General features: G+C 54.1%; 1 protein-coding gene across 4 annotated transcripts in view; it reads left to right on the forward strand.

The window, feature by feature from the left end:
* IGSF3 (immunoglobulin superfamily member 3) overlaps nucleotides 1-27,379 on the forward strand; it is a 94,289-nt gene that overhangs the window by 61,182 nt on the left and 5,728 nt on the right. For all 4 annotated transcript variants that reach the window (XM_051856126.2, XM_051856122.2, XM_070077815.1 and 1 more), the window contains 4 exons: nucleotides 1,494-1,895; nucleotides 5,260-5,664; nucleotides 16,451-16,861; nucleotides 20,529-20,936. In XM_051856126.2, coding sequence (XP_051712086.2) covers nucleotides 1,494-1,895; nucleotides 5,260-5,664; nucleotides 16,451-16,861; nucleotides 20,529-20,936 — 1,626 coding nt within the window. The remainder of the gene's footprint in view (nucleotides 1-1,493; nucleotides 1,896-5,259; nucleotides 5,665-16,450; nucleotides 16,862-20,528; nucleotides 20,937-27,379) is intronic.

The following is a 27,379-nucleotide window of genomic DNA, read 5'->3' on the forward strand; positions in this document are numbered from 1 at the left end:
TTAATCTGGGGTTTGATTTAATTGATTGGCTTGAGATTATTGTATGTGTTTCATGTGGGTGGTGCCCAGAGAATTGGGGTCAAATTTGTTATGGTGCTTTGTGTTCTTAAATGTTTACAGGCCTTTTGAACTCCACACAGGTAATTCAGAATAGTATATGCATAATGAAGGTAGATCGGGCTGTGTAGTGTGTTTATAGAAATGCAGCCTGGGAATAGGAAAATGCATCATGATCCTGCTGCTCGGTTCTTGAAAACCTACTTAGTGTTAGGCAGTCTGTCTATGTTGCCTTGTTTATTTCTCAGTTTTTTCTTTTTTTAAAAAAAGATTTATTTATTTATTTGAGAGGCAGAGTTACAGAGACAGAGAGAGGTCTTCCATCTGCTGGTTCACTCCCCAAATGGCCACAATGCCGAAGCCGAGCCTTCTGAAGCCAGAAGCCAGGAGCTTCTTCTGGGTCTCCCACATGAGTGCAGGGGCCCAAGCATTTGGGCCATCTTCTATTGCTTTCCCAGACCATTAGCAGGGATCAGAAGAGGAGCAGCCAGGACACGAACCAGCGCCCATATGGGATGCCGGCACTGCAGGCAGAGGCTAAACCTACTGTGCCACAGTGCCAGCCCGTACTCTTCAGTCTTTAAAATACTAAGCATGTAAAGAAGGTAGCACTCTACCTATCTTATAGAAGAAGAAACTGAGGCAGGTACAGTTTAAATAATTGGATCGAGTGAGTTCAGCTAGCTGAGTAGCAAAGGCTGGACTGAGGCAGGGACGGGAGCAAAAGCCTTACCCCAGCTTTGATTGGCAGAAAGTCTCAAGGTAGAGGGCAAAGGAACCCCAGGGCTGAATGTGGACGGGCCGGAGACTGGTGAGTGCCAAACCACACTGGCTTTGGTCTATTGCTCTGTTACTGAAGGCAGGAATGTTCCTCCCCCAAGCACTCTGACACTACACCACCGTGCTCCATTGTCACCCACATTCCAGCACCTGTGATCTTCCAAATTCTCCCTGGCCTTTGTCCTCCCTCCTGCTGTTGTCCTGGAGGACAAGGATGGCATGCTGCGGCTGTGCAGCTTTGCTGGACGGCTGCAGCCTTGGATGGTGGGAAAAGACAGAGGTGAAGTAGGATTTTGGAGTTAAATGTCTTGCTGAACATCCAAGCAGAAAGGCCCTGAGCAGGTTAACCTAATCAGTTGCTTCATGCCCTAAGTGTCATGTCCTTGTGTTATGTTTCTTTGGTTCTGATTTGGTCTCAGGTCTTAGAACCTCTGCACACAGGAAAGAGCAGCCTAGGTCAGCAGATCTAAAATCCCAGGTGGCAATGTCCAGAACCAGCCAGGGCTTGCAGCTGCAAGCGTCAGGGTGTTCTTGATCCTCTGAGGCTCGCTGTACCTGGACACACTCCATTTACACCCATCCTCCTGTGCACCTGTGAGGCAGGCGCCATGGAGACCAGAAAGCCCGCAACATGGCCCTCTCTCCCTCCCCCGCAGAGAGCAGCATCTCCGTGGAGGTGGCCAGCAATGCCAGCGTCATCCTCGAGGGCGAGGACCTGCGCTTCCTCTGCAGCATCCGCACAGCGGGCAGGCCGCAGGGCCGCTTCTCCGTCATCTGGCAGCTCGTGGACAGGCAGAACCGGCGCAGCAACATCATGTGGCTAGACCGGGACGGCACCGTGCAGCCGGGCGCATCCTACTGGGAGCGCAGCAGCTTCGGGGGCGTCCAGATGGAGCAGGTGCAGCCCAACTCGTTCAGCTTGGGCATCTTCGACAGCAGGAAGGAGGACGAGGGCCAGTACGAGTGCCACGTGACTGAGTGGGTGCGGGCGGTGGACGGCGAGTGGCAGATCGTGGGGGAGCGCCGGGCCAGCACCCTGGTCTCCATCACGGCACTTGGTAAGTGACAGGTGGAACCTCCGTGGGCTCTGCTCCTGTGTCAGGCACCTTGCCCTGACTTTCAGCAAGCAGCCAGAGGTCTGGCCAGAAATGGGTGGACCTTCTGATGGGTGGAAGGGACTAGCAGTTGTTTGGGGGATGGAAGGTGAGGTGAAACCCGGGCCAACGACAGCTGGAACTGTTACTACACCCACCCGGCAGGGACATGTTGACTGCCTTGAAGACTGTCCCTGAAGACAAGCTATGGCTTGTCTCTTGCCCAGGGCCCCAGCCCTCCTCAAATGGGCAGAACAGGGCGGAGAGGGTAGGAAACCACCCCCCCCATTTTTTTTTTTTTTTTTAAGATTTTCTTATTTATTTGAAAGACAAAGTTACAGAAGAAGGAGAGACAGAAGAGAGAGATCTTCCACCCACTGTCTCACTCCCCAAATGACCACAATAGTCAGGGCTGAGCCAGGCCAAAGGCAGGAGCCTGGAACTCCATCCAGGTCTTCCCTGTGGGTGAAGGGGTCCAAGCACTTGGGCCATCTTCCGCTGCTGTCTTAGGCACACTAGCAGGAAGCTGGACCCAAAGAGGAGCAGCCGAGACTCAGTCCAGTGCTCATATGGCATTGTTGGCATCTCAGGCAAGGGCCCAGGAAACCCCCTTTGCCGTTTGCATAGCATGTACTATGTTCCTGGCTCAGTCTAACCATTTAAACTGAATTGTCCCATTGCATCCTCACCTGCTGGGGGTGACAGAGTGAAACAGGCTAAATAATTTGCCCGAGGCTACAGCTTTTCAGTGACCAAGCCTCAGGAAGCCGGCACTCTATCTTAGTTTTTTTCTCCTCCTCTCTAAGGCCCCTACTTAAGAAAGCCACTTCCTCATTAGCATGAAATTGAGATTTGCTAAGACTAAAGAATATTCGATTTGTTTCTCATGAGGTAGTTCAACAGGCTTCTGTCGACTTTTATCTGCCTAATAGAATCAGTCTGCTCCATTTAAAAGGCCGGGCAGCTACTTGGCTGGGAAGGGAGCTCACCCAGTCGGCTCTCCCTGCTTATCAGCAGACATGGCCTCCAGGGAGCTGCGTTTCCTGGTGATGGTCCTTAGCAGCTTCACATCCTGCTCCCAGAACGTGCCCCCCCTTCCTCACAGGTGTGAGTGGGTGGGCAGGGGGACTTCCTGCAGGGATGGGGTTTCTCCTGGAGCTGAGCTCCAGTGTGGCCCCGGAGAGAAGGAATGGGTGGAGAGGTCTGGGCGGCCAGTGTGAGTAGCTAGAGCTAGGCAGGGGTGTTTCTCCACAAGCAGTTTGGCAGGTGATGGGTGACTCTCTGTGTCTGGCAGTTCCTGCAGCCAGGGTGCGCTGCTCTGGGGTCTTGTGCCGCCTCCCAGCCTGGAGCACAAGCTAAAGCTGCAATCAGAGAGTGGACCAGGGGAGAGTTGGGGTGGGGCTGGGGTGGCATCCTGTACTAAGCCTGGCTTTTCAGTTTAAATGCGTTTTCATGTTGGTGCAGTTAAGTGCAGATCCCGTCTCAGGGAGGTGACAGTGACAAGGTGTGAGACACTGAGCAGGAACGTTGAGGCGGGGCAGCTCATGTGCCCCTGCCAGGCCCAGGCAGGGTCGTCTTTGTGGAGCAGCCCCCTCCCCATCAGCGGTGAGGCAGAGATGCCTGGCACAAATCCTATCCCCCGAGGTCTCCTGGCGACACACACTGCACACAAGCGCCCAGTGCCCGTCACGGCCACCTCATGTTTATGCATGGGCCTCTGTGTCTTAGAAGACTTCAAAACAGTCTTTTTGACTTAAGGCATCCTTTCTGAAGGCTGCATAAAGATAGCTTAAGAAATCCAAGTCAAAGAGCTAGAGGTTTCAGCAAACCGTGCCTACCTGTTCAACATCCGCCTCCCCATAGAAAGATTCATTCTGGGCCCTGCCTTTTCCCTACGGAGTCTAAAGTGCTTTCCTTTGTGTCTGCTCGGTTTCATGTGCCCAGGGACTCTTGCAAGTGTGCTACAAATACGAATTCATTTAATCTTCAGGAGTACCCATTCTGTAGTTGGATAACTTGCTTCTCTCACAGCTAGGAAGTGGCCGAGCTGGGCAGCCGTCTCGAGTCTTTGCCGTCCTCACTGCCGCGCTGGTGAAGTTCCAGCCGCTGGCATCGGGTCCCTGGAGGTTTGCAGCCTGCCTGCCATTCCCTAGCAGCTTGACACTGAGTCCTTCATTTAACCTCTCTGTGCCTCAGTTTACCCATCTGTGAAGAGGGCTGAGCACACGATTGTTTTTCCATGCATGCTTGCTGAGAACAAAGCAGTTGGCACCACGCCTGGCAGCTTCAATCGTGGTCAATCCCACAGGCTGCCGCTTTGTGATTGTAATCGACGTGTTGGTGTGGAGTGGTCTCTGCCGGCTGGCGGAGCTCCCAGGTGTTCCTCCTGAGCGCTTAGGATTAGCACGCCAGTCAGTGGCAAGGCTCAGCCCACTAGCACTGCAGAGCCCTGGGCTCAGAGCCATTGCCCCCACCTGCTAGAGAGCAGTCCCTCCCGCTGTGGTCCCCTGGTTGCCTCTGTGCCCTGGATTTCCTGAAGGAAGTGAAGGACTTGGAGGCTCCTCCCCCTGCTGCCCCCTGGAGCTAGCGACCAAAGCTGGGGCTGCATCCACCTGTATGCAGTCAAGGACGTTGGCTTCAGGGCTTGCTTCTCCAGTTTTTGGAATCATCTTTAAAAAAAAAAAAAAATTTTATTTACTTGAAAGGCAAAGTGTCAGAGGGAGAAAGACACAGAGAGATCTTCCATCTGCTGGTCCACTTCCCAAATGGCTGCAATGGCCAGGGTGAAGCCAGGAGCCTAGAACTCCATCAGGGTCTCCCATATGGGCAGCAGGGGCCCAGCGACTTGGGCCATCTTAGGTTGCTTTCGCAGGCGCGTTAGCAGGGAGCTGGATAGGAAGGCGAGCAGCTGGGCCTGGAACTGGTGCTTCGATGTGGGATGTGGTTGTCGTCAGTGGTGGCTTAACTGGCTGTACCACAGCGTTGGTGCCTGTGTGAAATTCTGAGTCCTAGGCACGGCCTTAGCCCCTGAGAGGGCAGTGATGTCTAATTCCAGAGGCGGATCGAACACAAAGGTCCACACGAGCATCTCATTGGAAAGGAATAGGGCTCGTGCTGCCCGGCAGGATGGCCATGGGCTGTTGGGACTGTGCCCGGGCGTGGTACCTAAAGAAACATGAGCCTGAGTGTGAGGTGTGAGGGCTCACGAGAGAGGCCCACAAGCCTCCGCTGTGTGCCACTGCCCTTGCCAGTAGCGCTCTTGCTGGCGTCGAGCTGCCCCGAGAGAGCCAAGTTCCCCTTTCGTTGAATCTCTCTGTTCTCTCTCCAGAGATGGGCTTTGCGGTCACAGCCATCTCCCGTACCCCGGGGGTGACCTACAGCGACTCCTTTGACTTGCAATGCATCATCAAACCCCACTACCCGGCCCGGGTGCCCGTGTCGGTGACTTGGCGCTTCCAGCCCGTGGGTACCGTTGAGTTCCACGACCTGGTGACCTTCACACGGGACGGAGGGGTCCAGTGGGGGGACAGGTCCTCCAGCTTCCGCACTCGGACTGCCATCGAGAAGGCCGAATCCAGCAACAACGTCCGGCTGAGCATCAGCAGGGCCAGTGACACGGAGGCGGGCAAGTACCAGTGCGTGGCAGAGCTGTGGCGGAGGAACTACAACAACACGTGGACGCGGCTGGCGGAGAGGACCTCCAACCTGCTGGAGATCCGGGTGCTGCAGCCAGGTGAGTGCTGCCGGCTCGAGGACCCCGTGTTGTACCATCGCAGCGCTGTGTGCAAGGCTGTGCGTTCACAGGAGGAGGAGGAGGAGGAGGAGGGAAGGAGATGTGTCTCAGTGCCGCGGCATGGCTTCTTCATTTCCCAGACCCTCGAGTTGGAGACGGTTCCAGTGATACAGAGATGCGTGCCAGGTTCCCTTTCCTTGATGGGACTTGTTGCTTTTGAATCATCTGAGAGTGAGTTTTGAGCATCAGGGTGCTTCTCCCTAAATATTTGAGGATGCTGTCCTAAGAGACCAGGGTACCATCATCATAGTCTGGACATTTAACATCTGTGTGGGTCTGTTACCAGCATCTCTCCAGTTGTCCTCATAATGCCTTTTATATATGTGTGTTTGTATATATATACACATATAAAATATACATGTGTGCATATATACATATATAAATTATACATGTGTATATATACATATATAAATATACATGTATAAAATATGTGTGTGTGTATGTATATGTGTATATATATATATATATATATTTTTTTTTTTTTTCCCCTCCATACAAGCCAGTATCTGGTCAGGGACCTCCCATCACACTTAGTGGTCCAGTCTCGCTAGACTCCTGTAGGCTGCAGAAGCGCCCCGGGCTGTGTGTGTGTGTGTGAAGACGCTGACATTTACAAAGTGTGCAGAGAGCTCTGTCTTTTCACGGAAGCTCCTCGCTCTAGTCCTTGCGGCAGCTACATGGGAGAGGGATCCCACTGTGCGCTGTGTGCAGACCAGGAAGCTCGGGCAGCGCGGGGGCGGAGGGCAGAGGGAGACAAGGTCGCCTGCCGAACGCCTGCTCTGGGAGCTCCTGGGACGGCGCAGCCAGGACCTGACGCCCTGATCCGCTCCCACACGGTTTCCTCCACCTGGGCCCCGTCCCGCGGTGCCGAGCGCGAGTGCCTCTCCTGTAGAGGCCAGGGCTCTCTAAGTACTGAGCAGGGTGCGTGCATCTGGGGAGTGGTAGTCGGTGGGGCTCCCTGCAGATGGTACCCTTCAGGCTTCGCTCTGCATCTGTCCCTGTGAGCGGCTCCCGAGGTTGGAAGCTGGTAGAGGCGGGAGCGTGTTCTGTAGGCCCCTGCACCTCTCAGGTATGGGACGGATCAGTCACCCACAGGCTACGTGGTGAGGGTGGGGCCTGGCCAATATGTCTCTGTTTGACCTAGCTGCTTGGTGAAGCCAGTTTGAACACCCAGACAAAAGGGGGCTGTCTGCTCACCGCTGTGATTAGTGCCCAACCTGGGCCGCAGTGCTGTCAGTGACGTGAGATTGAGTAATGATAATGGCTGAGTTTATCCTTCACCTCTGCTGACCCCACAACCGAGTCCCAGGCTGTGCCCGATTTGGAACAAACAAGTGGTATGAAGGAAGAGACCATTCCGTGGCCAATTAGAGCCTCGGCACAGCCTGACACGGTGCGGGCAGAAGGCTGTTCTGCTTAAGTGGATTTTCAGGTTAATGGCGGGTTAAGCAGAGAGCCCATTTTACGTGAACCCTTGTGGTGGAAAATGCTGGGGTACCCACTTGGCTGCCTTACTGAGTGGGACATTAGGATCCTAATTGGCCCTTTTGTCAGCTCCTGTGCCCCTCAGGGTCAGTGTTCTGAGCGACAGCGCCCGTCCCGTGGTTCTTTCTGCAAGCTGTAGAGAGTGGAGGGGCTGCTGACCCGAGGCCTTCCCTGCGTTGCTCCTGTGAATCCGTCCCTAATCTCCGCTTCTGCTACAACTTGGAATCCCAGACTGGAGTGCCCCGGGGAAGCAACTGGAGTTAGTTCATGGAAGGGTCTGACTCTTTGGATTCTGATTCATTTGTGGTGGGATGAAGACATGAGAAGGACCTCTTCTGTGCCAGGCTTTGCAGCTTATTTATGTTCTCTTTTAAAAAGTCATTCGACAACCTAATGATGGAGTTGCTCGGGTCCCAGTTTTGCTCATGAGAAAACCAAGGCTCACCGTCGTTGGGGGCCTTGCTGTAGGCAGACCATCTGGTTTCATGACAAAACAGAGATTTTTTTTTTTTGACAGGCAGAGCGGACAGTGAGAGAGAGAGACAGAGAGAAAGGTCTTCCTTTTGCCGTTGGTTCACCCTCCAATGGCTGCCGCGGCCAGTGCGCTGCGGCTGGCGCACCGCGCTGATCCGATGGCAGGAGCCAGGTACTTATCCTGGTCTCCCATGGGGTGCAGGGCCCAAGTACTTGGGCCATCCTCCACTGCACTCCCTGGCCACAGCAGAGAGCTGGCCTGGAAGAGGGGCAACCGGGACAGAATCCGGCGCCCTGACCGGGACTAGAACCCAGGGTGTTGGCACCACAAGGCGGAGGATTAGCCTAGTGAGCCGCGGCGCCGGCCCAAAACAGAGATTTGAACGGCATGTGGAGCTCGCACCTCTCTGTGCTCCATATGTGTGCATTTCCGTTGCAGGTATTATTGTTTTCTGGGTAGAAGAAGTCACTGGAGAGTAACAAGACCCTGCACCTGCTCTGGGGGTCGGCTTAGGTCTTGTGTCATGTGCACTTTGAGTTGGTTTTGGTTGATGTTTTCACCATAAAGGGTGAGTGCATGGTGGCCAGCCTGGGAGACTTAGAAGCATCGTTGTACTTGGGCTGGGAGGAGGGCTCTGTTTAAGACGCTCGGTGATGTGCTTTCATGGCCCCTGGGAGGCTGCAAAGAGCAGAGGTGGGTGCTCGAGGCCATGGGTGACTCCCAGAAGCTGGCCGAGGCCTCAGAGAAAGTGCATCCCCTTAAGTGTTACTGCCTGCCTGCCATTAAATATTTATGCCTTTGGCACTTAATACTTTCCAGAGAGCCTCGTGTTTGCCCTCGTCTTACCCCTCCCGCACACTCTGGTTGGGGAAACAGAAGTGGGAACATCCAGGAGGACTGATCACGTGCTAGCGACGGTGTTGGACTTGGCTGTGTGTGTATTAGGTCACTGCATCTCCGCTGCAGCCCTGGGAGGAAGCTATTGCTTTTCCATTTGCTAAATGAAGTCACAGAGGCCCGGAGAGGTTCTCACTGGTCCGAGTCAGACAGCGCGTGGGGAACCCAGGTGTGCCTGATTAAAAAGTAGTTGGGATGGGAAGAGGTTGCCTTTTATTTATTTATTTTTTTTTAGGGTGCCATAATCAGCAGTTACCCTTTCTGGATTCGGTTAGATTGTCGCTTGAGGAAGAGGCTTCCGGCAGGTCACGGATATAGAGCAAGCTCTAGGGTAGCTGCTGATGTTCACCGAGCACCATCCGAGTGCTTGGCATGTGCTTACTTAGTTCTTCCTCACATCACCCACGCAGTAGCGCCAGGGGTACTGTCTCTCCCATTTCACAGATGAGGCTGCTGACACATGGCTGAGATGGATTGCCGATGGGTCCAGAATCAGTGCAGAGCCAGCATTCAGATCCAGGCAGGCCATCTTATTCTGGAGCACGAGCTCTCGGATTTGTGATGTTGCAGTATTTGGCAGCCCCTGGTTGGTTTTTCCCGGGAGTCCTTTGGTACCATGCACTTTTATCGGCTGTGCCCCGTCTCTGTGGTTTACCTTCCCTGATTTCCTGATCCCTTTTACTGAATCCTTAGATTTGTTTTCTAGAAGTCAGGATCACAAGACACAGTTTGCTAATGGCGTTGAAGTTTAATTTCTCCCACATTAAACTCCCCCGTTTCTTCTGACTTCTGCCACAAGGTGGCGACACCAGCATCAGGCTCCTTTCCTGATTCTCCCTGCCTCCCTTGTCCCTCAAAACATGGATTCCTCCCCTGCTCTTTCCTAGGAGTGTCCCCTGCCACTCCCTTTGAGAGACTGTTTTGTCATAGTCTAGCAGAATCAAGTAGAAAGCTGGGGACTGCGACTGACTCACACTGGTGCATTTAGCACCAGCTGTCTACTGCAGTGACGTCATCTCCCCCAGCAAGGCTGTGTGTGGTCTGTGCCACGGGCTCTCCCTGCCAGAGCCATCGGCAGATCCTGACCACGCCATGGGCATTGCACTCATCGGCATCTCTGGTTGGACGGCACGGTCTCCTCCTTGGGGCTCCGTGGTTGGCCCTCCCCCACACACGCTTCCGCTCCCATCCACAGTCCCCGAGCAGATCTTCTGGGAATGCCAGCACTCCCATTTGCTCATAGATTTAGCTGCATCTTACTCCTCATTGATCACACAGGGCGGCCCCCAGCTGGGGCGGACGGGCGAGACTTGTAGCCGGTGCAAGGACCTGTAGCCCAGTTCTTCGTTCCTCACCGTTCTTGTAGTCGCGAGGCATCCCCTTGCCTCCTCCTGCTTTTCTTAAGCTCCAAGAACACCCACTGATTACACATTCCTAAATACAGAAGCAATAAGGGAAATGTCAGCACTCGTTTTCCAAATGTTTACGGCCGTATCTTGGGCAGGCTATTAAATATTGCACATTAACATCGACAGGGCAATAAACAAGCTTCCAAGAGGACAGCCCGCAGTGGTGGAAAGCCGGCTCGTCGCCGACCCGCTCTGCGGGGACTGCTGATGGGCAGTCGGGATGAATATTTAATACCCTCGATGTTGCCAAATCCGTTTTCTTCTATTTCTTGTTGCTGACCTGGCAGACTGGGATAGCTGAGCGCTTCTTCTTGGACTTTATGAGTCCGGGGCACGTGCACACTGGCTGTACTTGTCACAGTCTGGCAGAGGCCTGGCCGTCCCATCCCACAGAGGAGTGGCCTTGGCTTCCTTTCTGGGGAGCCTGGGGTTCTCCTTCTTCCATCCCACGTGGCTTCTGCCTGTTGTCTGTGCCGAGATGGCGTGAGGATGAGTACCGGAGCCCTAAGGAGAGTCGTCCCCAGCCCTCCCTCTGTGCCCCACACCTCAGTGTCCTGGTGACACCAGGGGCACCTGTTCCTGGAGTTGGTGAGCAAGGTCCCTGCTCCTTTGCAGGCAGGTGAGGCAGGGAGGGCGTGCCCGGCTTACGCCTGATCAGCAGTTTGCACCTCCAGTCTCTTGCTGCCTTCCCCTGGGAACCCCCCACCCCCAGTATCCCTCTGCAAGCACACTTGAACACCTGCTGTGTGCCAGTAGCCTCGCCTAGCTGGCGAGGCTGCGGAGATGGACACGTCGCAGCCCCTGTCCAGGGGAGGCGGCAGGGAACAGAGAAGTGGGATGAAACGATGCAGGTGTGGAGGCAGAGTCAGCACGGGGGATGCGGTGAGGGTGGGAGGGGGCAGAAGGTGTCAGGCCCAGACAAGAGAGAGAATGGGGGGACCGCTGGGGAGAAGCAGCCAGCTCGTTTGTGACTGAACATGGGCTCTGGGAGGGTTTCAGCCCCAGGCCAGGCTGGCAGGAAGCAGGGGACCCTCTTCTGCACAGCAGAGTGGAGCGTCCCAACTTGTGCTTTAAGCATAGCCTGGGTCTGCATTCCAGTGCTGCCACTTAACTGCCTGTGTGACCTTGAGCGAGTGTCTGTGTGCACTAGGGGGTAAGACTGTCTCAGGACGCTGAGGGCCACATAGCTGATGTTTTAAAGCGCCTGGATTAGTACAGAGCACAGAGAAAGGACCGCAGGAAAGTTTGTTAAATAAATAAAGGCATTCTTCTAAAGTGATGTGTTAGCACTAATGATCCTACTCATACATCCTTCCTCTTACGCCCTGAAGTTCACGAACCGCCCTGATCTTTCCACATCGTTAGAGTGTCCCCACCGTGGGGTAGAGGAGGAGTTGTTTTAGCTGACAGTAAAATAACGTGCTTCATCACGTCACTGCTTCTGGACAGTGACAGCAGGAGGCACAGAAGCCGACAGCGGCCCCTGCCAGGGGCTTCCACCCCAAGCAGCCCTGCCCTCCGGGACCAGGTTTCTGAAGTCCCAAGCAACTCCGGCTACAATTCTGAACGGAACAAAGGAGAACCCTGTTTTGATTAAGCTGGTCCCAAAGCCTGCCCCGCAAAAGGTCTTGTAGCAAAGTGACAGTGGGTTCTAGGTTCAGAGTTGGAAAGTCCATGCCTGTGAAAGTCGTTGAAGGTCACATAGGACCCAAGGCAGAGGCTGCGTGAAGTTGTCCCAGATGTGGTTTTATATCTATTATTGGCTTTAGCCCATTGAATAGACCCCCCCTACAAACACACACCAACGTCAGTGTGGCAAGCAAATACCTGCCTGCACTTTTCCGCGGCTGCCTTGTTAAGGACTGTGTCATGGGCTGTGTGGCGGGGAGTGGAGGGCCGAACTGGGGAGCGACATGTTCCCACCTGCCATTTAGGAAGATCTCCCTGGCTGTGGCCAGGGCTGGAGGCGGGGAGACTCACACACAGGGCCCCTACAACCATCTGAGAAAGAGATAATCAGGGGCACGGCTGTGGGGAGAGAGAAGAGCGGGGAGCCAAGGGGTGTTGGGGACATAGGCAGTCCACAATGACCACTGTGACTGGCAGGTGCCTTCGCTGCCTGCTCCCCCAACAATGGGGCCAGCATCCCCAGAAGCTCCCTCTTATTCTCCCCCAGTCTAGAGTCTTAAGTGCTTCTTTCCATTCAAAAAATCTCTCCTTTGGCAGCCCCTGGCTGACCCTGGTATCACTGGCAGGTGTATGAAGAACAGCCGTCTCTCCTTACTTGCCACCCTCTGGCTTCTGCTCATTCACGGCCATCCCCAGGCTCACCTGTGGTTTCTCAAGCTGGGGTGTGCACCAGTCACCTGGAGGGCTCAGGAAACCGCAGGCTGCTACACCCTGCCTGTAGCGTTTCTAACTCACTAGCTTCTGATGAGTTCCCAGGTGGGGCTGCAGGGCCATGGAGAGCCACAGGTGGTCAGGGTCAAGTACAAGCTCCTGGTCCCTGGCGGTCTGTGCACAGAGAGGTCGTCATCTTTGCTCTCCGTCCCCACTTTCCAGGGTGCCCTTTCGCCTGCCCCTCTGCATTCATCTCTCAGGGCCTAGCTCAGAAGATGGGTGCTTTGTTTGAAAGGTACCCTTCCTCCATCACAATCAGAATGAGTGGCCCTTCCTTTAAAAGATTAATCACCTGTTTATTCAAGTAGCCCTTTATGGATTTGTTTTGCAATGACTGAGTCAGATGCATAGAATTTTGTAGCTAAGAGAAGAGCTTTAAAAGTTAACCTCTTTTTTTTTTTCTTCTTTGATTTAAAAAAAAAAATAAAAAAAAGAATCTGAGAGGCAGAACGACACGGTCAATGCCAGGCAGCCTGTGGCAGAGCAGTAGTGGAGTTCAAGGGAATCCCTTCTGGATGAACTCAGTGGGGGCTGCGAACCCGCAGGGTGGGCGGGTCGGCTGCTGGGGCAGCTGCTGCCGCTCTGGCTGCCAAGTCCCTCTCCTTGCTGACGTCTGTCCCGCACCGCCACCCTGCCCTGGCGGGTAGCGCCACAGCCTCTTCTATAACAGACTCTCCAAGGTTCAATCTGGGGCCTGGGAAGGAAGCGGTTGGGGTTGCAGACTGGGAGCTGGCATGGAGGTGCGGAGTGCACTGGACTCTGCTCTCATGGGCGGGGCTCTCACCTCCTTCCTGCCTCCTCTGGGATCCTTCGCTTGCTCCTGCTGATTCACCATGGGGGATTAATCAGAACTCAGTCTTCTGCATTCTTCCTTTCTCCTCTGCATTTATTGCCTCTAAGTTTCTTTCACCTGCAAGCCACACCCAGGGCTTCCTGGGCTCTGGGGCCCTTCTGAGTCACCTGAGGATCTTGGGAAAATGCAGATTCTGGTTCGTTGAGTCCAGGTGGGGCCTGAGAGTCTGCATTCCTCACAGCTCCCAGGTGATGCCCATGCTGCTGGTCCACTCGTGTCAGTTTCTAACCTCCTATGGAGCTCCGGACTCGGGCCCAGGCGGGCCCACTGGCCCAGTCGGAATGGGAATAGTGAACATTCACTGAGTGTTTAGTACATACCAGGCTCTGTGCTAAGCTCTTTCTGTAGACTATGGCTTTAATCTGCACCGTGCTCCTATTTCTCGCTTTGCAGGCAGAGGCATCCTTGTTCCTGAAGGGGGCTAGGCTGTCCTAACTGGAGGAAGGGGGGCTGTGCAGGTGACACCGGCCTCCCACCCTAGGGCAGTGCTGAGGCAGGACAAGGGGGTGCTTGCTAATTAGATGTGGAGCCTCCGGTCTCTCCTGGGCTTCAGCAGAGTCCTCTGTGCCCTTGAGAAGTGGCAGGAAATCCACAGCTGACCCTTTGTGCACCTGTCAGGCAGGCACCGAATCTCAAAATGCCGCTCTTTCAAGCTTCTCAACACTTCACAATATTTTGACATGGGGAAGGAGAAAAAAAATCGAAATGCTTTGAAACCCTTCTCTTCCTTGGGTGCTCGTCCTCAGGCCATGTGACCAGATTGAAGTTTAGTCATAGGACTCCAGTTTAACATATGCAGTTACTATAGCAATTGAGGTTTCCTTAGTAACAGTTGCAAAAATAATCCGGCCCCAATTAATAATACATTTTAAAGCTCTTTCTACTCTACATTGAACAACCCGGTTTTTTTGGCCAAGAACCAGATAATTCAGGTGGTGTCATTTGTACTGATAGAGATATCATTTGCATGCGGTGAATTGGATTGGAAAGGAATGAAAAGGGAGCCGGTTGTTTCCGGTATGGTAGGGATCCATTCTGAAAAGTACACTGGCCAGCAAGCTAATAGGAATCCAGTCTCCTCCACCCAGGAGCTTAATGGTAAACCCTGCCCTGAGTTCCTCGGGTGCCCTGGAGGACTGTCCGTGTTTGAAGAAGGGAGAAGGCAGAAGACTGAGCTTGTTAGCAGAAAAGAAGCCAGAGTGGGGGCAGGGGAGATGGGGTTTCTCTCACGCTGGTGCTTGCTGTGTTCTGGCTGGCCTGAGAAGTCTGGGGGTGTGCAAAGGTGTAGGCGCAGCAGCCCCTGGGGCACGTGCTGGCGTACCGCTGGGAGCTGTGGCCTCGGGGTTGCTTTGGCAGTAATGGTGTTGGGTGTGGGCTGCTGCCACCCCTCAGCTTGCTGAATCCAGGGGCTCCAGTGCAGGCTGTGGTTTCCGAAAGTTGCCGTTCCTTGATGTGTGGGACTCCTCCTTGGTGCTGTCTTGCATGCCAATCTGAGTGAGCTGACCGGCCAAGGCCAGCAGCAACACCAGGGTCGTGACCGCCTGCCCTGCAGGGCGCTGGGCACCAGCAGGGGCAAAGCTGCCTCGCTGCCACCCAATTACAGGAAGCCCTGCTGGCTCTCCCTGTCAGGCGCGCGCGTGTGTGTGTGTGTGTGTGTGTGTGCTGTGCCAGGTCTCTTGCTTAGCTGGCAGGTGAAATGTAAGTGCAGAGAGAGGAGTGGGAGTGCAATGATGTTTTTACTATGCACAGTTCCTAAGAGGAACTTAAGAATCAGAATCGTTGCTCTCTCCTGTGCTGCTTTGTAGTAGCAGGGAGGAGGGAAAGTAGGAGAAGGCAGAGCCAGGTGAATCGACAAGGGGGTGGGGAAGAACTCAGGTTACCGCCACCTTGGCTTCCTGCCGCCGTGGAGGTGAACATCTGCGACCTTCACAGCCAGGGCCGCACTCTGGGGCCTGCCCTCCCTTGCTGTTTTGGGAGCAGGAGAGTGGGGGAAGGGTATCTTGAGTTGGTTCCCTTTGTCCTGTTGCTCAGCCCTCTGCCTTTCTCCCTGCCTGGGAGGAGCTGCCCCAGCACCCTCTCCTCCCCTGCTGCAGATTTCTCCATCGCACTCCTTCTCTCTCCCACTCATGCACGCATTTCAGCAAAGACTGACGGGTGCTTGGTGATGCCCAGGCCCTGGGCTGAGTGCAGTCGGCTCTGTCTTCCGCCCCAGGGCAGCATGTAGGGGACAGAGTGGGCACTTGTGAATACTGGCTGATTGAACGGGAAGAGCTCGAGCCCCACTCCTGGGAGCTACAGGCTAGGTGGGAGACAGATGCAAGGGAAAGAGCCTGGAGGTAAACAGGGTGCTGAGGACGGGCACCGGGCCCCGAGGATGAGAGGGGACTGGAGAGTGGGTGGAGAGAAGGGTGGGGATGGGAGGAGGCGAGGAGACAGGCAGAAGGCACAGCAGGGCAAAGAGCAGAGTCGGGGAGAGACAGCCTGGCAGGGATGGGGGTCCTGGGGGTGCGTAATGGCAGACGAGGCAGCACCGATCCTGGAGGGACCCTGTGCTGGAAAAAGGAAGTTTTATCGTCCTGTGGGCTGTTGGGAACCACTACACTTTTAAATAGGGATGTGTTAGGGGCAGGTTTTAGTTTTCTAAAAAGCTTTATTTATTTATTTGAAAGAATAAGAGACGGAGATCTACCATCTGGGGGTTTGCTCCCCAAATGCCTGCAGCAGCCAGAGCTGGGTCTGGCCGAAGCCAGGAGTCTAGAGCGCAGGCTGGATCTCCCATGTGGGTGAGAGGGCTCCAATGACTGGCGCCATCACCTGCTGTCTCCTGGGTGTGCATTGGGAGGAGGGCCAGGGCTTGAACCCAGGCGCTCCAGGGTGGAGTGCGGGCATCTCAAGCGAGGTCTTAACTGCTGTGCCAGAGGCTTGCCTTGTGCTTTGTGTCTTTGCTGGATCAGGATCACCCTGGATGGCAGGGACCGTGGGCAGGGCACGCGTAGCGAGTCGGTGAGGGCCCCAGCCCAGGGGCGTGGCAGGCAGGGAGCGCACGGAGGGGTGTCTGAGGGTAGCACCTGCCCCGTGCTGCTTTGTCACACTGAGCTGTCTTGGAGGAAGCAGGTCAGTGGTGGGGCCTCCAGGCACCGTGTGAGCTTGGCCGTGTTCCCTGGAGTAGGAGGCGATCGTTCTGAACTGTGCCCCTTCCCTCCGCAGTGACGAAGCTGCAGGTGAGCAAATCCAAGAGGACCCTCACCCTGGTGGAGAACAGGCCCATTCAGCTGAACTGCTCGGTGAAGTCTCAGACAAGCCAGAACTCCCACTTCGCCGTGCTTTGGTACGTGCACAAGCCCTCGGACGCTGATGGCAAGCTCATCCTCAAAACCACCCACAGCTCTGCCTTCGAGTACGGCACCTACGCCGAGGAGGAGGGCCTGCGGCCCAGGCTGCAGTTCGAGAGGCATGCATCGGGTGGCCTGTTCAGCCTCACTGTCCAGAGGGCAGAGGTCAGCGACAGCGGCAGCTACTACTGCCACGTGGAGGAGTGGCTGCTGAGCCCCAACTATGCGTGGTACAAGCTGGCGGAGGAGGTTTCAGGGCGCACCGAAGTCACCGTGAAGCAGCCAGGTAAGGGTGCAGCGGGGTCGCATGCAGAGGGGTGGGTGGGGCTCCATAGGGCGCAGGTGCTGAGGCTGTCGGCAGGTGCACACTGGGTGTGGGTGCAGCACACACGGCATTAGCCCAGCGCACTTGACCTGCAGCCGGGCCAGACGCCAATGCCAACCAATGAAAAGGTCCTGGACGCTCCGTCTTCACCCAGGCACTGCTGAGAAGGCAGCTGTGCCGGCCAGTTAGTTGCCAGGTGGAGTCTGTGGCGGCTCTGGGAGCTGTTTTTGGGTTTGGGGTTCACAGCCTGGATCCCATGGCCGGGATTCCTCCCTGGAAGGTGTTTTCCAGGTTTCCTCTGCTTTGCCTTCTTCCTTACCCCCCAGCCCAGCCACACAAGCCCTTCAAACTGAACTGCCCCTTCCTCGGCCCCCGCCCAGCCCTCTCTGAGACCCCATGGGTGTGGTCCTCGGTCTGCTCTGGGACAGCTGGGTGTCCAGCCTGTGCTGACCGCCTCTGCCAGCCTCAGCTCTGCTCTGGGGGGCAGCACAAATCGCTGACCAGTCCACCTTGCCACCTTCCTCCTGAGGTTTTAGGTCTGCCTCTGGGACAGCCCTCAGCAAGTCTGGGTGATTTCAAATCTTCCCTGTGTGCAGGCCATGCCTTGCAGGCTCCTATCTCTTCGTTGAACCTCTCTGGTTTAAGGCGTGGCCTTAAATGCTGTCCCTGTCTCCCCATCCACTTGCCTGTCCTTCCTGGGGGCCGTGCAAGTGTTGCCTCCCGAGTCCCACCTCCATGCCTTTGCTTCTGCCGCCCTGTCTGCCTGCAATGTACTTCTGCTTCTTCTGTCTTCACCTCCATAGCTAAGACTTCACTCAGCACCACCATCAGGAAGCCTACTCTGATTTCTCCTGTGTCAGGAGGCTCCCATGGAAAACACATAATGTAATGATCATGGAATTTCATCTGCATTTCTCTGTGAGCACTTTGAGGATAAGGCGGTGTCTTTGTATTTTCAGCCACTGCCATGGCATCCCTAGGAAATAATGGCTGCATTGAGCGGTTGTTGTCCTTGGGCACCCCAGGGCCTTTGCACTGGCTGTTCTCTCAGCCTACACTATGTTGGCCATAGGTATGTGTTTGTCTTGCTCTGCCTCTGAGAGGCGTCCCCAGCTCCTTCTTACCTTAGGCAGCACCCTAGTCCCCCATCCCCACACAGCACATCCCACCACCCAGCGTTCTGTTCAGTTATCTGATCGTATATAAGTTGAAATGGAGCACTTATTCATGCTGATATCTAAAACCCTCTTGCCAGCTACTGTGTATTACCTGTAGACATATTCCATTGTTCAGGCACATTTGTGCCTACGCATGTATTGGCTGTCCGCCTCTCCCAAGAGAACAGGAGCTCCCGTAGTGAGCGGGCACGTGGTTTTCTCCCCATTGCTTGTCTCCCGGGAGAGCTCAGTGAATGTTTCTGGTGACCCAGACACAGAGCTGCACGCCCCACTGTGGTGAGCACAGGAGGCCGCTGCCCCCTCCTCTGTGATGGCACCCTGTTTCCAGGACTCTCTCTGGCCCCACAGTGACATGTTCTGCTGCTTCTCACTGGGAAGCTGTGTCCTGAAGTGGTTCCTGTGGGCATGGCCAGGCGCCCCATGTCCTGACCACAGGCCCTTCTGGAGCATTCTGAAGACCGGAGGTGGTCAGGAAAAGCGGCGCTCTCGGGGCCCCTGTCCCCGCTCCCGCCTGTTCTCAGTGGCAGAAGCTGGGCCCGCCGCTGAGCTGCTTCTCCAGGCAGCACCGTCCCTTCCCTTTCCTCGTTTGGTTCTGGGGGAGCCTCAGTGTACCGGGGGGATGTCCCCTCTGAGCCCACACAGCTGTGCTGGCCGACACAGTGCTAGGGCCTGCTGACAGGTGCATGGACATCGCTGGGACAGTGGGACTTCACACGACCCACACAAGACTCATGGGCCACGTGTGGCTGCCGGCCCCCTGCGGTGCTGAGTCTGGGCTTCTGTCTTTTGCTGTTCTCTCTGTCCTGTCTCTAGTTCCTTCCTTTCTTCTCGTTTCTTCCTAATGCGAAAGCGTGTACTTAGAGAGCCTTAGCAAAATATGAAAACAAAAGCCCACAATAAAGAAGCTCATCTTTCCATGTTGAGACAATCGAGTTCACGTGTTCTGTGCGTATTCCGGGGAGCTGGGCCGTTTACATCATGTGTCCTGCAATCTCTGGCCCTGTGACCCTGTGATTCCAGAAGCCATGATGAGCACCACAGGACTTGTAGACAGTGCTGAAGGGCAGAGGTCCCCAACCCCCTGCCCCACCCCAGCGGTCACGCAAGAGCTGCTATGCATTGGCATCTCCATAGCTCTCGGTTCTCCCTGCTGCAGAGGGCGTGGGGGCTCTCGCTGAGGTTCTGGGCTCACCAGTGAGCATATTTTTCCCTGTAGGAAGATCTTGCTGGCTGAATTGCAGACCGCCTGGGTACGTTGGTGGCTCCTTTGTGTCTGCTGAGGTCAGAGCAGTTGTCAGGGCCAACACGGAAACACATTATGCTGAGTTTCCTCTCAGTTCTTTTGTGGTTGACAGCCCAGCACATTCTAGCTGTCAGGGTGAGTGTTCAAGGTTGACTGTTGGCCGGCGCCGCGGCTCACTAGGCTAATCCTCCGCCTAGCGGCGCCGGCACACCGGGTTCTAGTCCCGGTTGGGGTGCCAGATTCTGTCCCGGTTGCCCCTCTTCCAGGCCAGCCCTCTGCTGTGGCCAGGGAGTGCAGTGGAGGATGGCCCAGGTGCTTGGGCCCTGCACCCCGTGGGAGACCAGGAAAAACACCTGGCTCCTGGCTCCTGCCATTGGATCAGCGTGGTGCGCCGGCCGCAGCGCGCCGGCCACGGCGGCCATTGGAGGGTGAACCAACGGCAAAAGGAAGACCCTTCTCTCTGTCTCTCTCTCTCACTGTCCACTCTGCCTGTCAAAAAAATAAAAAAATTTAAAAAAAAAAAAGGTTGACTGTTGATCAGCATTTGGTGCAGTGGTTAAGGCACCCGCACCCCTTATCAGAGTCCCTGAGTTCGAGTCCTGTCTCTGCTCCCAATTTTATACTGATGCACACGCCAGGAGGAAGCAGGTGACAGCTAAGTGCTTGGGTCCTTGCCACACACACACACGGGAGGCCTGCACTGAGTCCTGGGCTCCAGGCTTTGGCCTTGCCCAGCCCCAGCTGTTGCAGACATTTGGAGAATGAAGCAGCAGATGGAAGATATATCTGTCGGTCTGTCTTTGTCTTGCAAATAAAATTTAAAAAAAAAAAAAAAAAAAAAAAACAGTTGCTGGTTGCTCTGCCCCTCCCTGCCCTTTCACTGCCACTCCATCAGTTGTCCCCAGGCTCTGCAACTGCTGTCCTTGTGTGCATAGCCTTCTACAGCTGCGTCATCCCTCCCCCAAGCACCTGACTCCATGCGGGTTGTGTGCAGAGGGTTGCTGTTCCTGCGACATTGAACTCCCTGGCACTCAGGACACACGATCAGGGAACTCGTGCTCTCTGGGCTGCCATCTCTGAAATGTGTTTGCTGGGTTGGTGCTGCTGTCCTGTGTCTGGAAGGCACCTTCTCACCTACTGTTGGGAAGGGTGCCTGTGGATTGCTTCTGGTGTCCTGGCGCTGACTTCCCTGTCTTCTCTGTTCCAGACAGCCGCCTGAAGCTCAGCCAAGCCCAGGGGAACCTGTCCATTCTGGAGACCCGGCAGGTGCAGCTGGAGTGTGTGGTCTTGAACCGCACCAGCGCGGCCTCCCAACTCGTGGTGGAGTGGTTTGTGTGGAAGCCCAACCACCCGGAGCGGGAGACCGTGGCCCGCCTGAGCCGCGAGGCCACCTTCCACTACGGCGAGCAGGCGGCCAAGAACCAGCTGCAGGGCCGGCTACATCTGGAGAGTCCGTCCTCCGGCGTGTACCGGCTCTTCATCCAGAACGTGGCTGTGCAGGACAGCGGGACATACAGTTGCCGCGTGGAGGAGTGGCTGCCCAGTCCCAGCGGCATGTGGTATAAACGGGCCGAGGATACTGCTGGGCAGACAACAGTCACAGTCATGCGACCAGGTGAGGGCTCATCTCCCCGGCCTCCACGCGCCGAGGCTCCCCTCTAAGTGCCATGTTTTATGCCCTGGATACAAGTTGCTTATTCGTCACATAAATACTGGTGGTTAACTCTATGTGTGTTTACAATATGCATTTGCAAAGTTGTCTTAATTTTTTTTCTTTGGAATGGAAAATTGCACATCTGGCTGTGGCCTGAGGTGATTTGATTTCTTAATTAGAATAAAAGATGGCAATTAGTTATTCCTGCTAATAGAATGCTTTCATAGAATGCACTCAGATTTGGACAAGTGTGGATATGACAGAAATCTTGAAATAAGGGCTGTGGTTGAAAAAAAATGAGACTTCTGGGTTTTCAGCGGAAAAGAATTGATTCACGTGCTCTAAATAGCAAGCCACGTAGGGTCTGCAGTCTGTGCTCTCACTGCCTAATAGCTTTCTTGGTAGGCATGTCTGTTCTGGTGGCCTTTGGCTTTTCTTGGCTTTATTGCTATTTCTGAAGTACCTGAGGGCATGTAATCGCAAGGTGTAATTGTTGCTCCACATTCTAGCACATGTGATGAGCGGTAGGATGTGCAGGATCGCCTGCGTCCTTTGCCACGTCACGTCCCCCTCCCAGATGACAGTAAGAAGTCCACAGTCCTTGTCAGGACATAGGCAGAGACGAGCTTGTGACTTCTGTCTTGCTGCTGTTCTCAGCACACGGACCTCCATGTCTGTGGTCTTTGGCGCCACTGGTAGTTCGTGTCGTGTTTTCACATCTGCCTGGAGCATCTTGTTTTGTCCGTGGGACACAGGAACTTCAGGGTTGTGCTGGGCCCTGTACGTCACGGAGCACATGTTGGCGTGCCGAATGCACCCATTGTACGGGAAAAGGACGCTGTCTCACGCCCGCCTGTGTCTTGCCCGAGCTGGGGGGAAAATCACCTCCACTCTGAGTTACTCCTATTTTCCTGTGAGCTTTGACTTATTTATGTATTTTCTGCTTTCTACTCTGCCTAGAAACTGCTGCCTATCTTTTCTTGAAGGGGAACTGCAGTGAGGGGCAGCTGATTGCCCTCCTCTCACAGCTCCCACCATTTGCTGCAGATCAGCGCAGTGAGGTCCCCGGGGTGGGGTGGGGAGAGACAGACACTGACGGAGCTCCAGCTGCCCCTGCCACCGTTAGATTTGCCTTCTGGCTTCCCAGCCACCCTGCGTGGTAGATTTTATGAACGAGGCTAACAATGCCACAGAGGATTGTGAGGCCGTGAGGACGAGCAGGTGGAGGAGTCACTCCAGTGTCCCTCCTGCCACTCTGTGTGCTCCCAACATGGCCCCAGGAACCTGTGTCTGTCTCCCGTTCCACTGGGAGAGTTGGCGCGACCTTTCTCGCTCCTCTCCATCTGTTTGTTCCTGATTAAGTTGTGCTGATTACAAAGCACTGGGAAGAAAAGTATGACTCTGAAAAGAAAGGTTATGCATATTCCCGCTGCCCACATATCTACTGTTGTGTGGCATAGGCTCTTTGGTCTTGCCTTGTGTCTTCATATTCCTTTTTTTTTTTTTTTAAAGATTTTATTTATTTATTCGAGTGGTAGAGTTACAGACAGTGAGAGGAAGAGACAGAGAAAGGTCTTCCTTCTGTTGGTTCACTCCCCAGATGGTCGCAACGGCCAGAGCTGTGCTGATGCAGCCAGGAGCCAGGTGCTTCCTCCTAGTCTCCCAAGCACTTGGGCCATCTTCTACTGCTTTCCCAGGCCATAGCAGAGAGCTGGATTGGAAGAGGAACAGCCAGGACTAGAACTGGTGCCCATATGGGATGCTGGTGCCTCAGGCAGAGGATTAACCTACTGCGCCATGGTGCTGGCCCCATCTTTTTTTTTTTTTTTTTAAGATTTATTTTTTTATTTGAAAGTCAGAGTTACACAGAAAGAGAAGGAGAGGCAGAGAGAAAGAGAGGTCTTCCATCCACTGGTTCACTCCCCAAATGGCTGCAACAGCTGGAGCTGTGCCAATCCAAAGCCTGGAGCCAGGAGGAGGTTCTTCCAGGTCTCCCACATGGGTGCAGGAGCCAAGGACTTGGGCCATCTTCCATTGCTTTTCCAGGCCATATCAGAGAGCTGAATTGAAAGTGGAGCAGCGGGGACTCGAACCGATGCCCATATGGGATGTCAGCACTGCAGGCCGCAGCTTTACCTACTACGCCACAGTGCTGGCCCCTTCATATTCTCTTGCCTCTCTCTATAAACACAGTGAGCATCTCACTGTCTTAGTTGTATTCCCCCACTCACCCTTATACGTGATTCTTTCTGTGTGTCATCGAGAGCATTTCATCATCATGGTCTTTACTGGTTGTGTAATGTTTGTTGTGAGGATGTATTTAAAAAACTTACTTCTGAGATATAATCGAACATAATATGAGTAGAAAACTCAAAATAATCGACATTTTTAAAAATGATTTATTTGTTTGAAAGTCAGAGTTACAGAGAGGGGGGAGAGACAGAGAAATATCCTCCATGTGCTGGTTGACTCCCGATGGCTGCAATAGCTGGAACCGAGCCAGGCCGAAGCCAGGAGCTGGGTCTCCCACATGAGTAGCAGGGGCCCAAGCACAGTGGAACCCATCTTCCACTGCGTTTCCCAAGCCATTAGCAGGGAGCTGGATCGGAAGTAGAACAGCTGGGACATGAGCCAGTGCCCATGTGGGATGCTAGCACTGCAGGAGGAGGCTTTATCCACTGTGCCACAACACCGGCCCCATAGCATAACTCTTTAAGAGTAGTGTTAGATAATAATCATTAGTGTGGGTGTTGTAGTACACTGCTTGGGACACCTGTACCCAGTGTCGGAGTGTGAGTTCCAGTCCCAGATCCTCTGCTTCCTACTGAGCATCCTGCTCATGCACCTGGCAAGGCAGCGGACAATGGCCCAAGCACCTGGGTTCCTGTCACCCATGCAAGAGGCTCAGATGGAGCTGCGGCTCCCGGCTTTGGTCTGGCCCAGCATCAGCTGTTGCAGCCATCTGGGCAGTGAACCAGTGGATAGAAGATCTTGCCCTCTGTCTCTTCCTCTCTGTCACTCTGCCTTTCAAATAAATAAAAACCTTAAAAAAAAAAAATCAGCTTCTAGTGCTTAGAGTTGGCTGTGCACTACAGCATAAAACACGCAATGAAGGGTTTGTACCCTCAGTCAGGTTGTGCTGAAGCAAATGAGTATGGTGTGTGGCTCACAGAGCAGGGAGAGAGAACCAAGTTCATCAGAGAGTGACCAGGAAGCAGCCGTCAGACTAACAGCCACAGGACACTAACCTGCACGGAGGGCGGCATCCACTTTCTTGGCCTGTTTTACAAGGCGATGCACACTGGGAACCAACCTGGTGGTAGAGAAACATATCAAGGGCAGGGAGGTGGAAATGAATTCCATTCACAAAACTGGAGTCCTGGATGCAGTCAAGGCACTGGAAGTGGCCAAGAAACACAGCAGGCAGTTAGAAGGGAAGGAAGCCAAGGGAGAGCAGACAGAGGGGCACCTTCTAGAGGAATTGAGTGCCTGATTCTCTCTGTGTGGCCACGTGACACACGTGATGGATTCCACTGGGCATCACCCAGCACCGCCTGACACCCAGCACCACCTAGATACGCTGGCCAGTCACTAGGGACTTTGGGATGGAGAAGAAGTACTATGGTCCCCAAAGCCCCCTGTTGGTCTGGGGGCAGGGGTGGGGGACCTTTTTCTGCCAAGGGCCATTTGGTTATTTATATAACATCATTTGTGGCCCATACAATTGTCAACTTAAAAATCAGCCTGCTATAGACTGCCTGAATTTTGAGTTCTGCCTGCAGTTGTCTTGGAAGGGCCAGACGACGTCAGAGGCTGACCGTTCCCCACCCCTGGTGTGGGGTACAGCTCTCCCATGGCTTTGGGGTAGCATGTCAGTGTGTTCTCTGGCAGGATCAGCAGAGGAGTCTGGGAGCTGACTGAACATTCTCCATCCTGCCATTCTGTGCCCTCGGGCATCTCCTGCCCGTGAGAGCTGAGCTCAGGCCCTGTGCCCACCTCCTGTGACCAGTTACCAAACCTTCACCAGCCAGCAGTGTGAGGGCTGGGAGTGATGTGGCCAGGGGGAAGGGGCTGCCAGACCCACAGAAGCAGTAGGAACCCATTTGTTTTCACCTGCGAGCAACATTAAGCCAATTCATTCAAACCCAGGGCAATACCTGGGAAATAGCTCCTACTTGATCTTCCTCCAGCTGGAATCTGATTTGGTCTCTCTACTTTTATTGATGTTACCCTGGTATCTTTCATGAACATTTCATAAACAGAGCTTAAGGGAGGGCGTTTAGGAGCTAGGGAGTGAATGATTAGTTCAGAACCAACTACAATGAGCCAGAAAAAGAAAAGAAGGCAACAAAAGAAACAGCTTGGAGCCTGTCTGGCGGTGTCTGTGCTGTGACTCACCTGCCTCGGTACCTCTCTCTGGCTTGTCTGGGCCTCCCTAGGTTGGTGAGCACACTTAGTCTGTGTGTATTCTCCCAAAAGGCCGCTGTGCAGAGGGAGAGGCCCCCTCAGCTCTGCCGGCTGTCTGAGGCGTCAATGCTTGGAGAGAATATTTACTGTGTTGGGCTCACTATGGCTTCAGCAGTCAGCTACCTACACACAGTTGAAACCCAAAAATTACTGAATAGACGTGTTGGTTTCCTAGGGCTGCCAACTCGACAGCTCTTACTCTCTCACAGTTCTGGAGGCCAGAAGTTCAAATGCCAGGTGTCCCTGCAGCCACGCTCCCTGTGACGGACAGGTCCAGGGAGGAACCCTTCCTGCCTCGTCCAGCTGCCCGGAGCTCCCAGTGCCCTTGGCTGGTGGCTGCATCAGTGCAGCCCACGCTGTGTGTCCTGTGGCTTTCCCCTCCCCCGCGTACCCCCTCTCGTTCCTACAAGGACACCCGTTGTCCTGGTCGGCTTGGCTGCCAGACACAGTGCTACAGGGTGGTGGCTAATGCAGCAGAAGTTTTTTTTTTTCCTCACAGTCTGGACTCTGAGGTTGGATGCTGGGTTATGGTAAGGGAGTTCTTTTTGGCTTGCAAAGTGTCCTCAGGTAGGCTTCCCTTGGTGTGTACACACCCAAAGAGAGACAGACAGATTATTTCTCTTCCTCTTCTTCTAAAGTAACCAGTCCGATTGGATCTAGGGCCCACCCTTATAACCGCTTAAAGGCTCTGTCTAAATAGTCACACTGGGGTCAGGATATCACCATATGACGTTTGAGGGGATTTCAGTCCATAGCACTAGTTATTTGCTTAACGGTCTACCCTAATTCAGTATCTCATCTTAGCCAGCTACATCTGCAAAGGACCTGTTTCCAAAGGACCTATTTCTCAATAAGGTCACATTCCTTTTGTCTTGTTTTGTTTTCATATTTGTTTACTTATTTGCAAGGCAGAATGGAGGGAGGGGCTGGCATTGTGGTGGAGCAGGTAAAGTTGCTGCCTGCAATGCCAGCATTCCGTGTTGGTGCTGGTTCAGGTCCTGGCTGCTCTGCTTGAGGTCCAGCTCCCTGCTGATGCACCTGGGAAAAGAGCAGCAGAAGATGGCCCAGATGTTTGGACCCCTGCTACCCAAGTGGGAAACCCAGAAGAAGCTCCTAGCTCCTGGCTTCAGTCTGGCCCAGTGCTGGCTGTTGAAGCTATCTGGAAGTGAACCAGTGGATGGAAGATCTCCCCCCTCTCTGTTTCTGTCTCTTTCTGTGTAACTCCAGCTTTCTAAATAAATAAATCTTAAAAAAAAAAAAAAAAAAAAAAGAGAAAAGAAAAGAAAAAAAGAACGGCAGAGAGAGAATGCTTCCATCCACTGTTTCACTCCCTCAAAGTACCTAACAATAGCTGGGGCTTGGGCCAGGCCAAAGCTAAGAGCCAGGAACTTCATCCATGACTTCCCACGTGGGTGGCAGGAACCCAAGTACTTGGGTCATTTTCTGTTGCCTCCTAGGCACATTAGCATATTAGCTGGATCGGAAGCACTCCAGTATGGGCTGTGGGCATCCTGAGCTGCAACCTAACCTGCTGTGACACAACACCTGCTGCCCCTAAGGTCACATTGTGAGATTCCAGGTAGACATGAATTCTGGGAGGACACTGTTCAACCACTGCAAGGGGTTACAGTGGCAATAAGTGTCCCTCCCTGCCTGGAGTCCACAGCAGCCACATCACCAGCCTGTTGTGAATTCTTCCACAGATACTTTATACAAATATAAATAATATGTCAAAAAAGTTTTTTTGGCCGGTGCTGCGGCTCAATAGGCTAATCCTCCGCCTTGCGGCGCTAGCACACCGGGTTCTAGTCCCAGTCGGGGCGCCGGATTCTGTCCCGGTTGCCCCTCTTCCAGGCCAGCTCTCTGCTGTGGCCAGGGAGTGCAGTGGAGGATGGCCCAAGTGCTTGGGCCCTGCACCCCATGGGAGACCAGGAGAA

Source organism: Oryctolagus cuniculus, chromosome 7 (assembly GCF_964237555.1).
Source record: "Oryctolagus cuniculus chromosome 7, mOryCun1.1, whole genome shotgun sequence".
NCBI lineage: Eukaryota > Metazoa > Chordata > Mammalia > Lagomorpha > Leporidae > Oryctolagus > Oryctolagus cuniculus.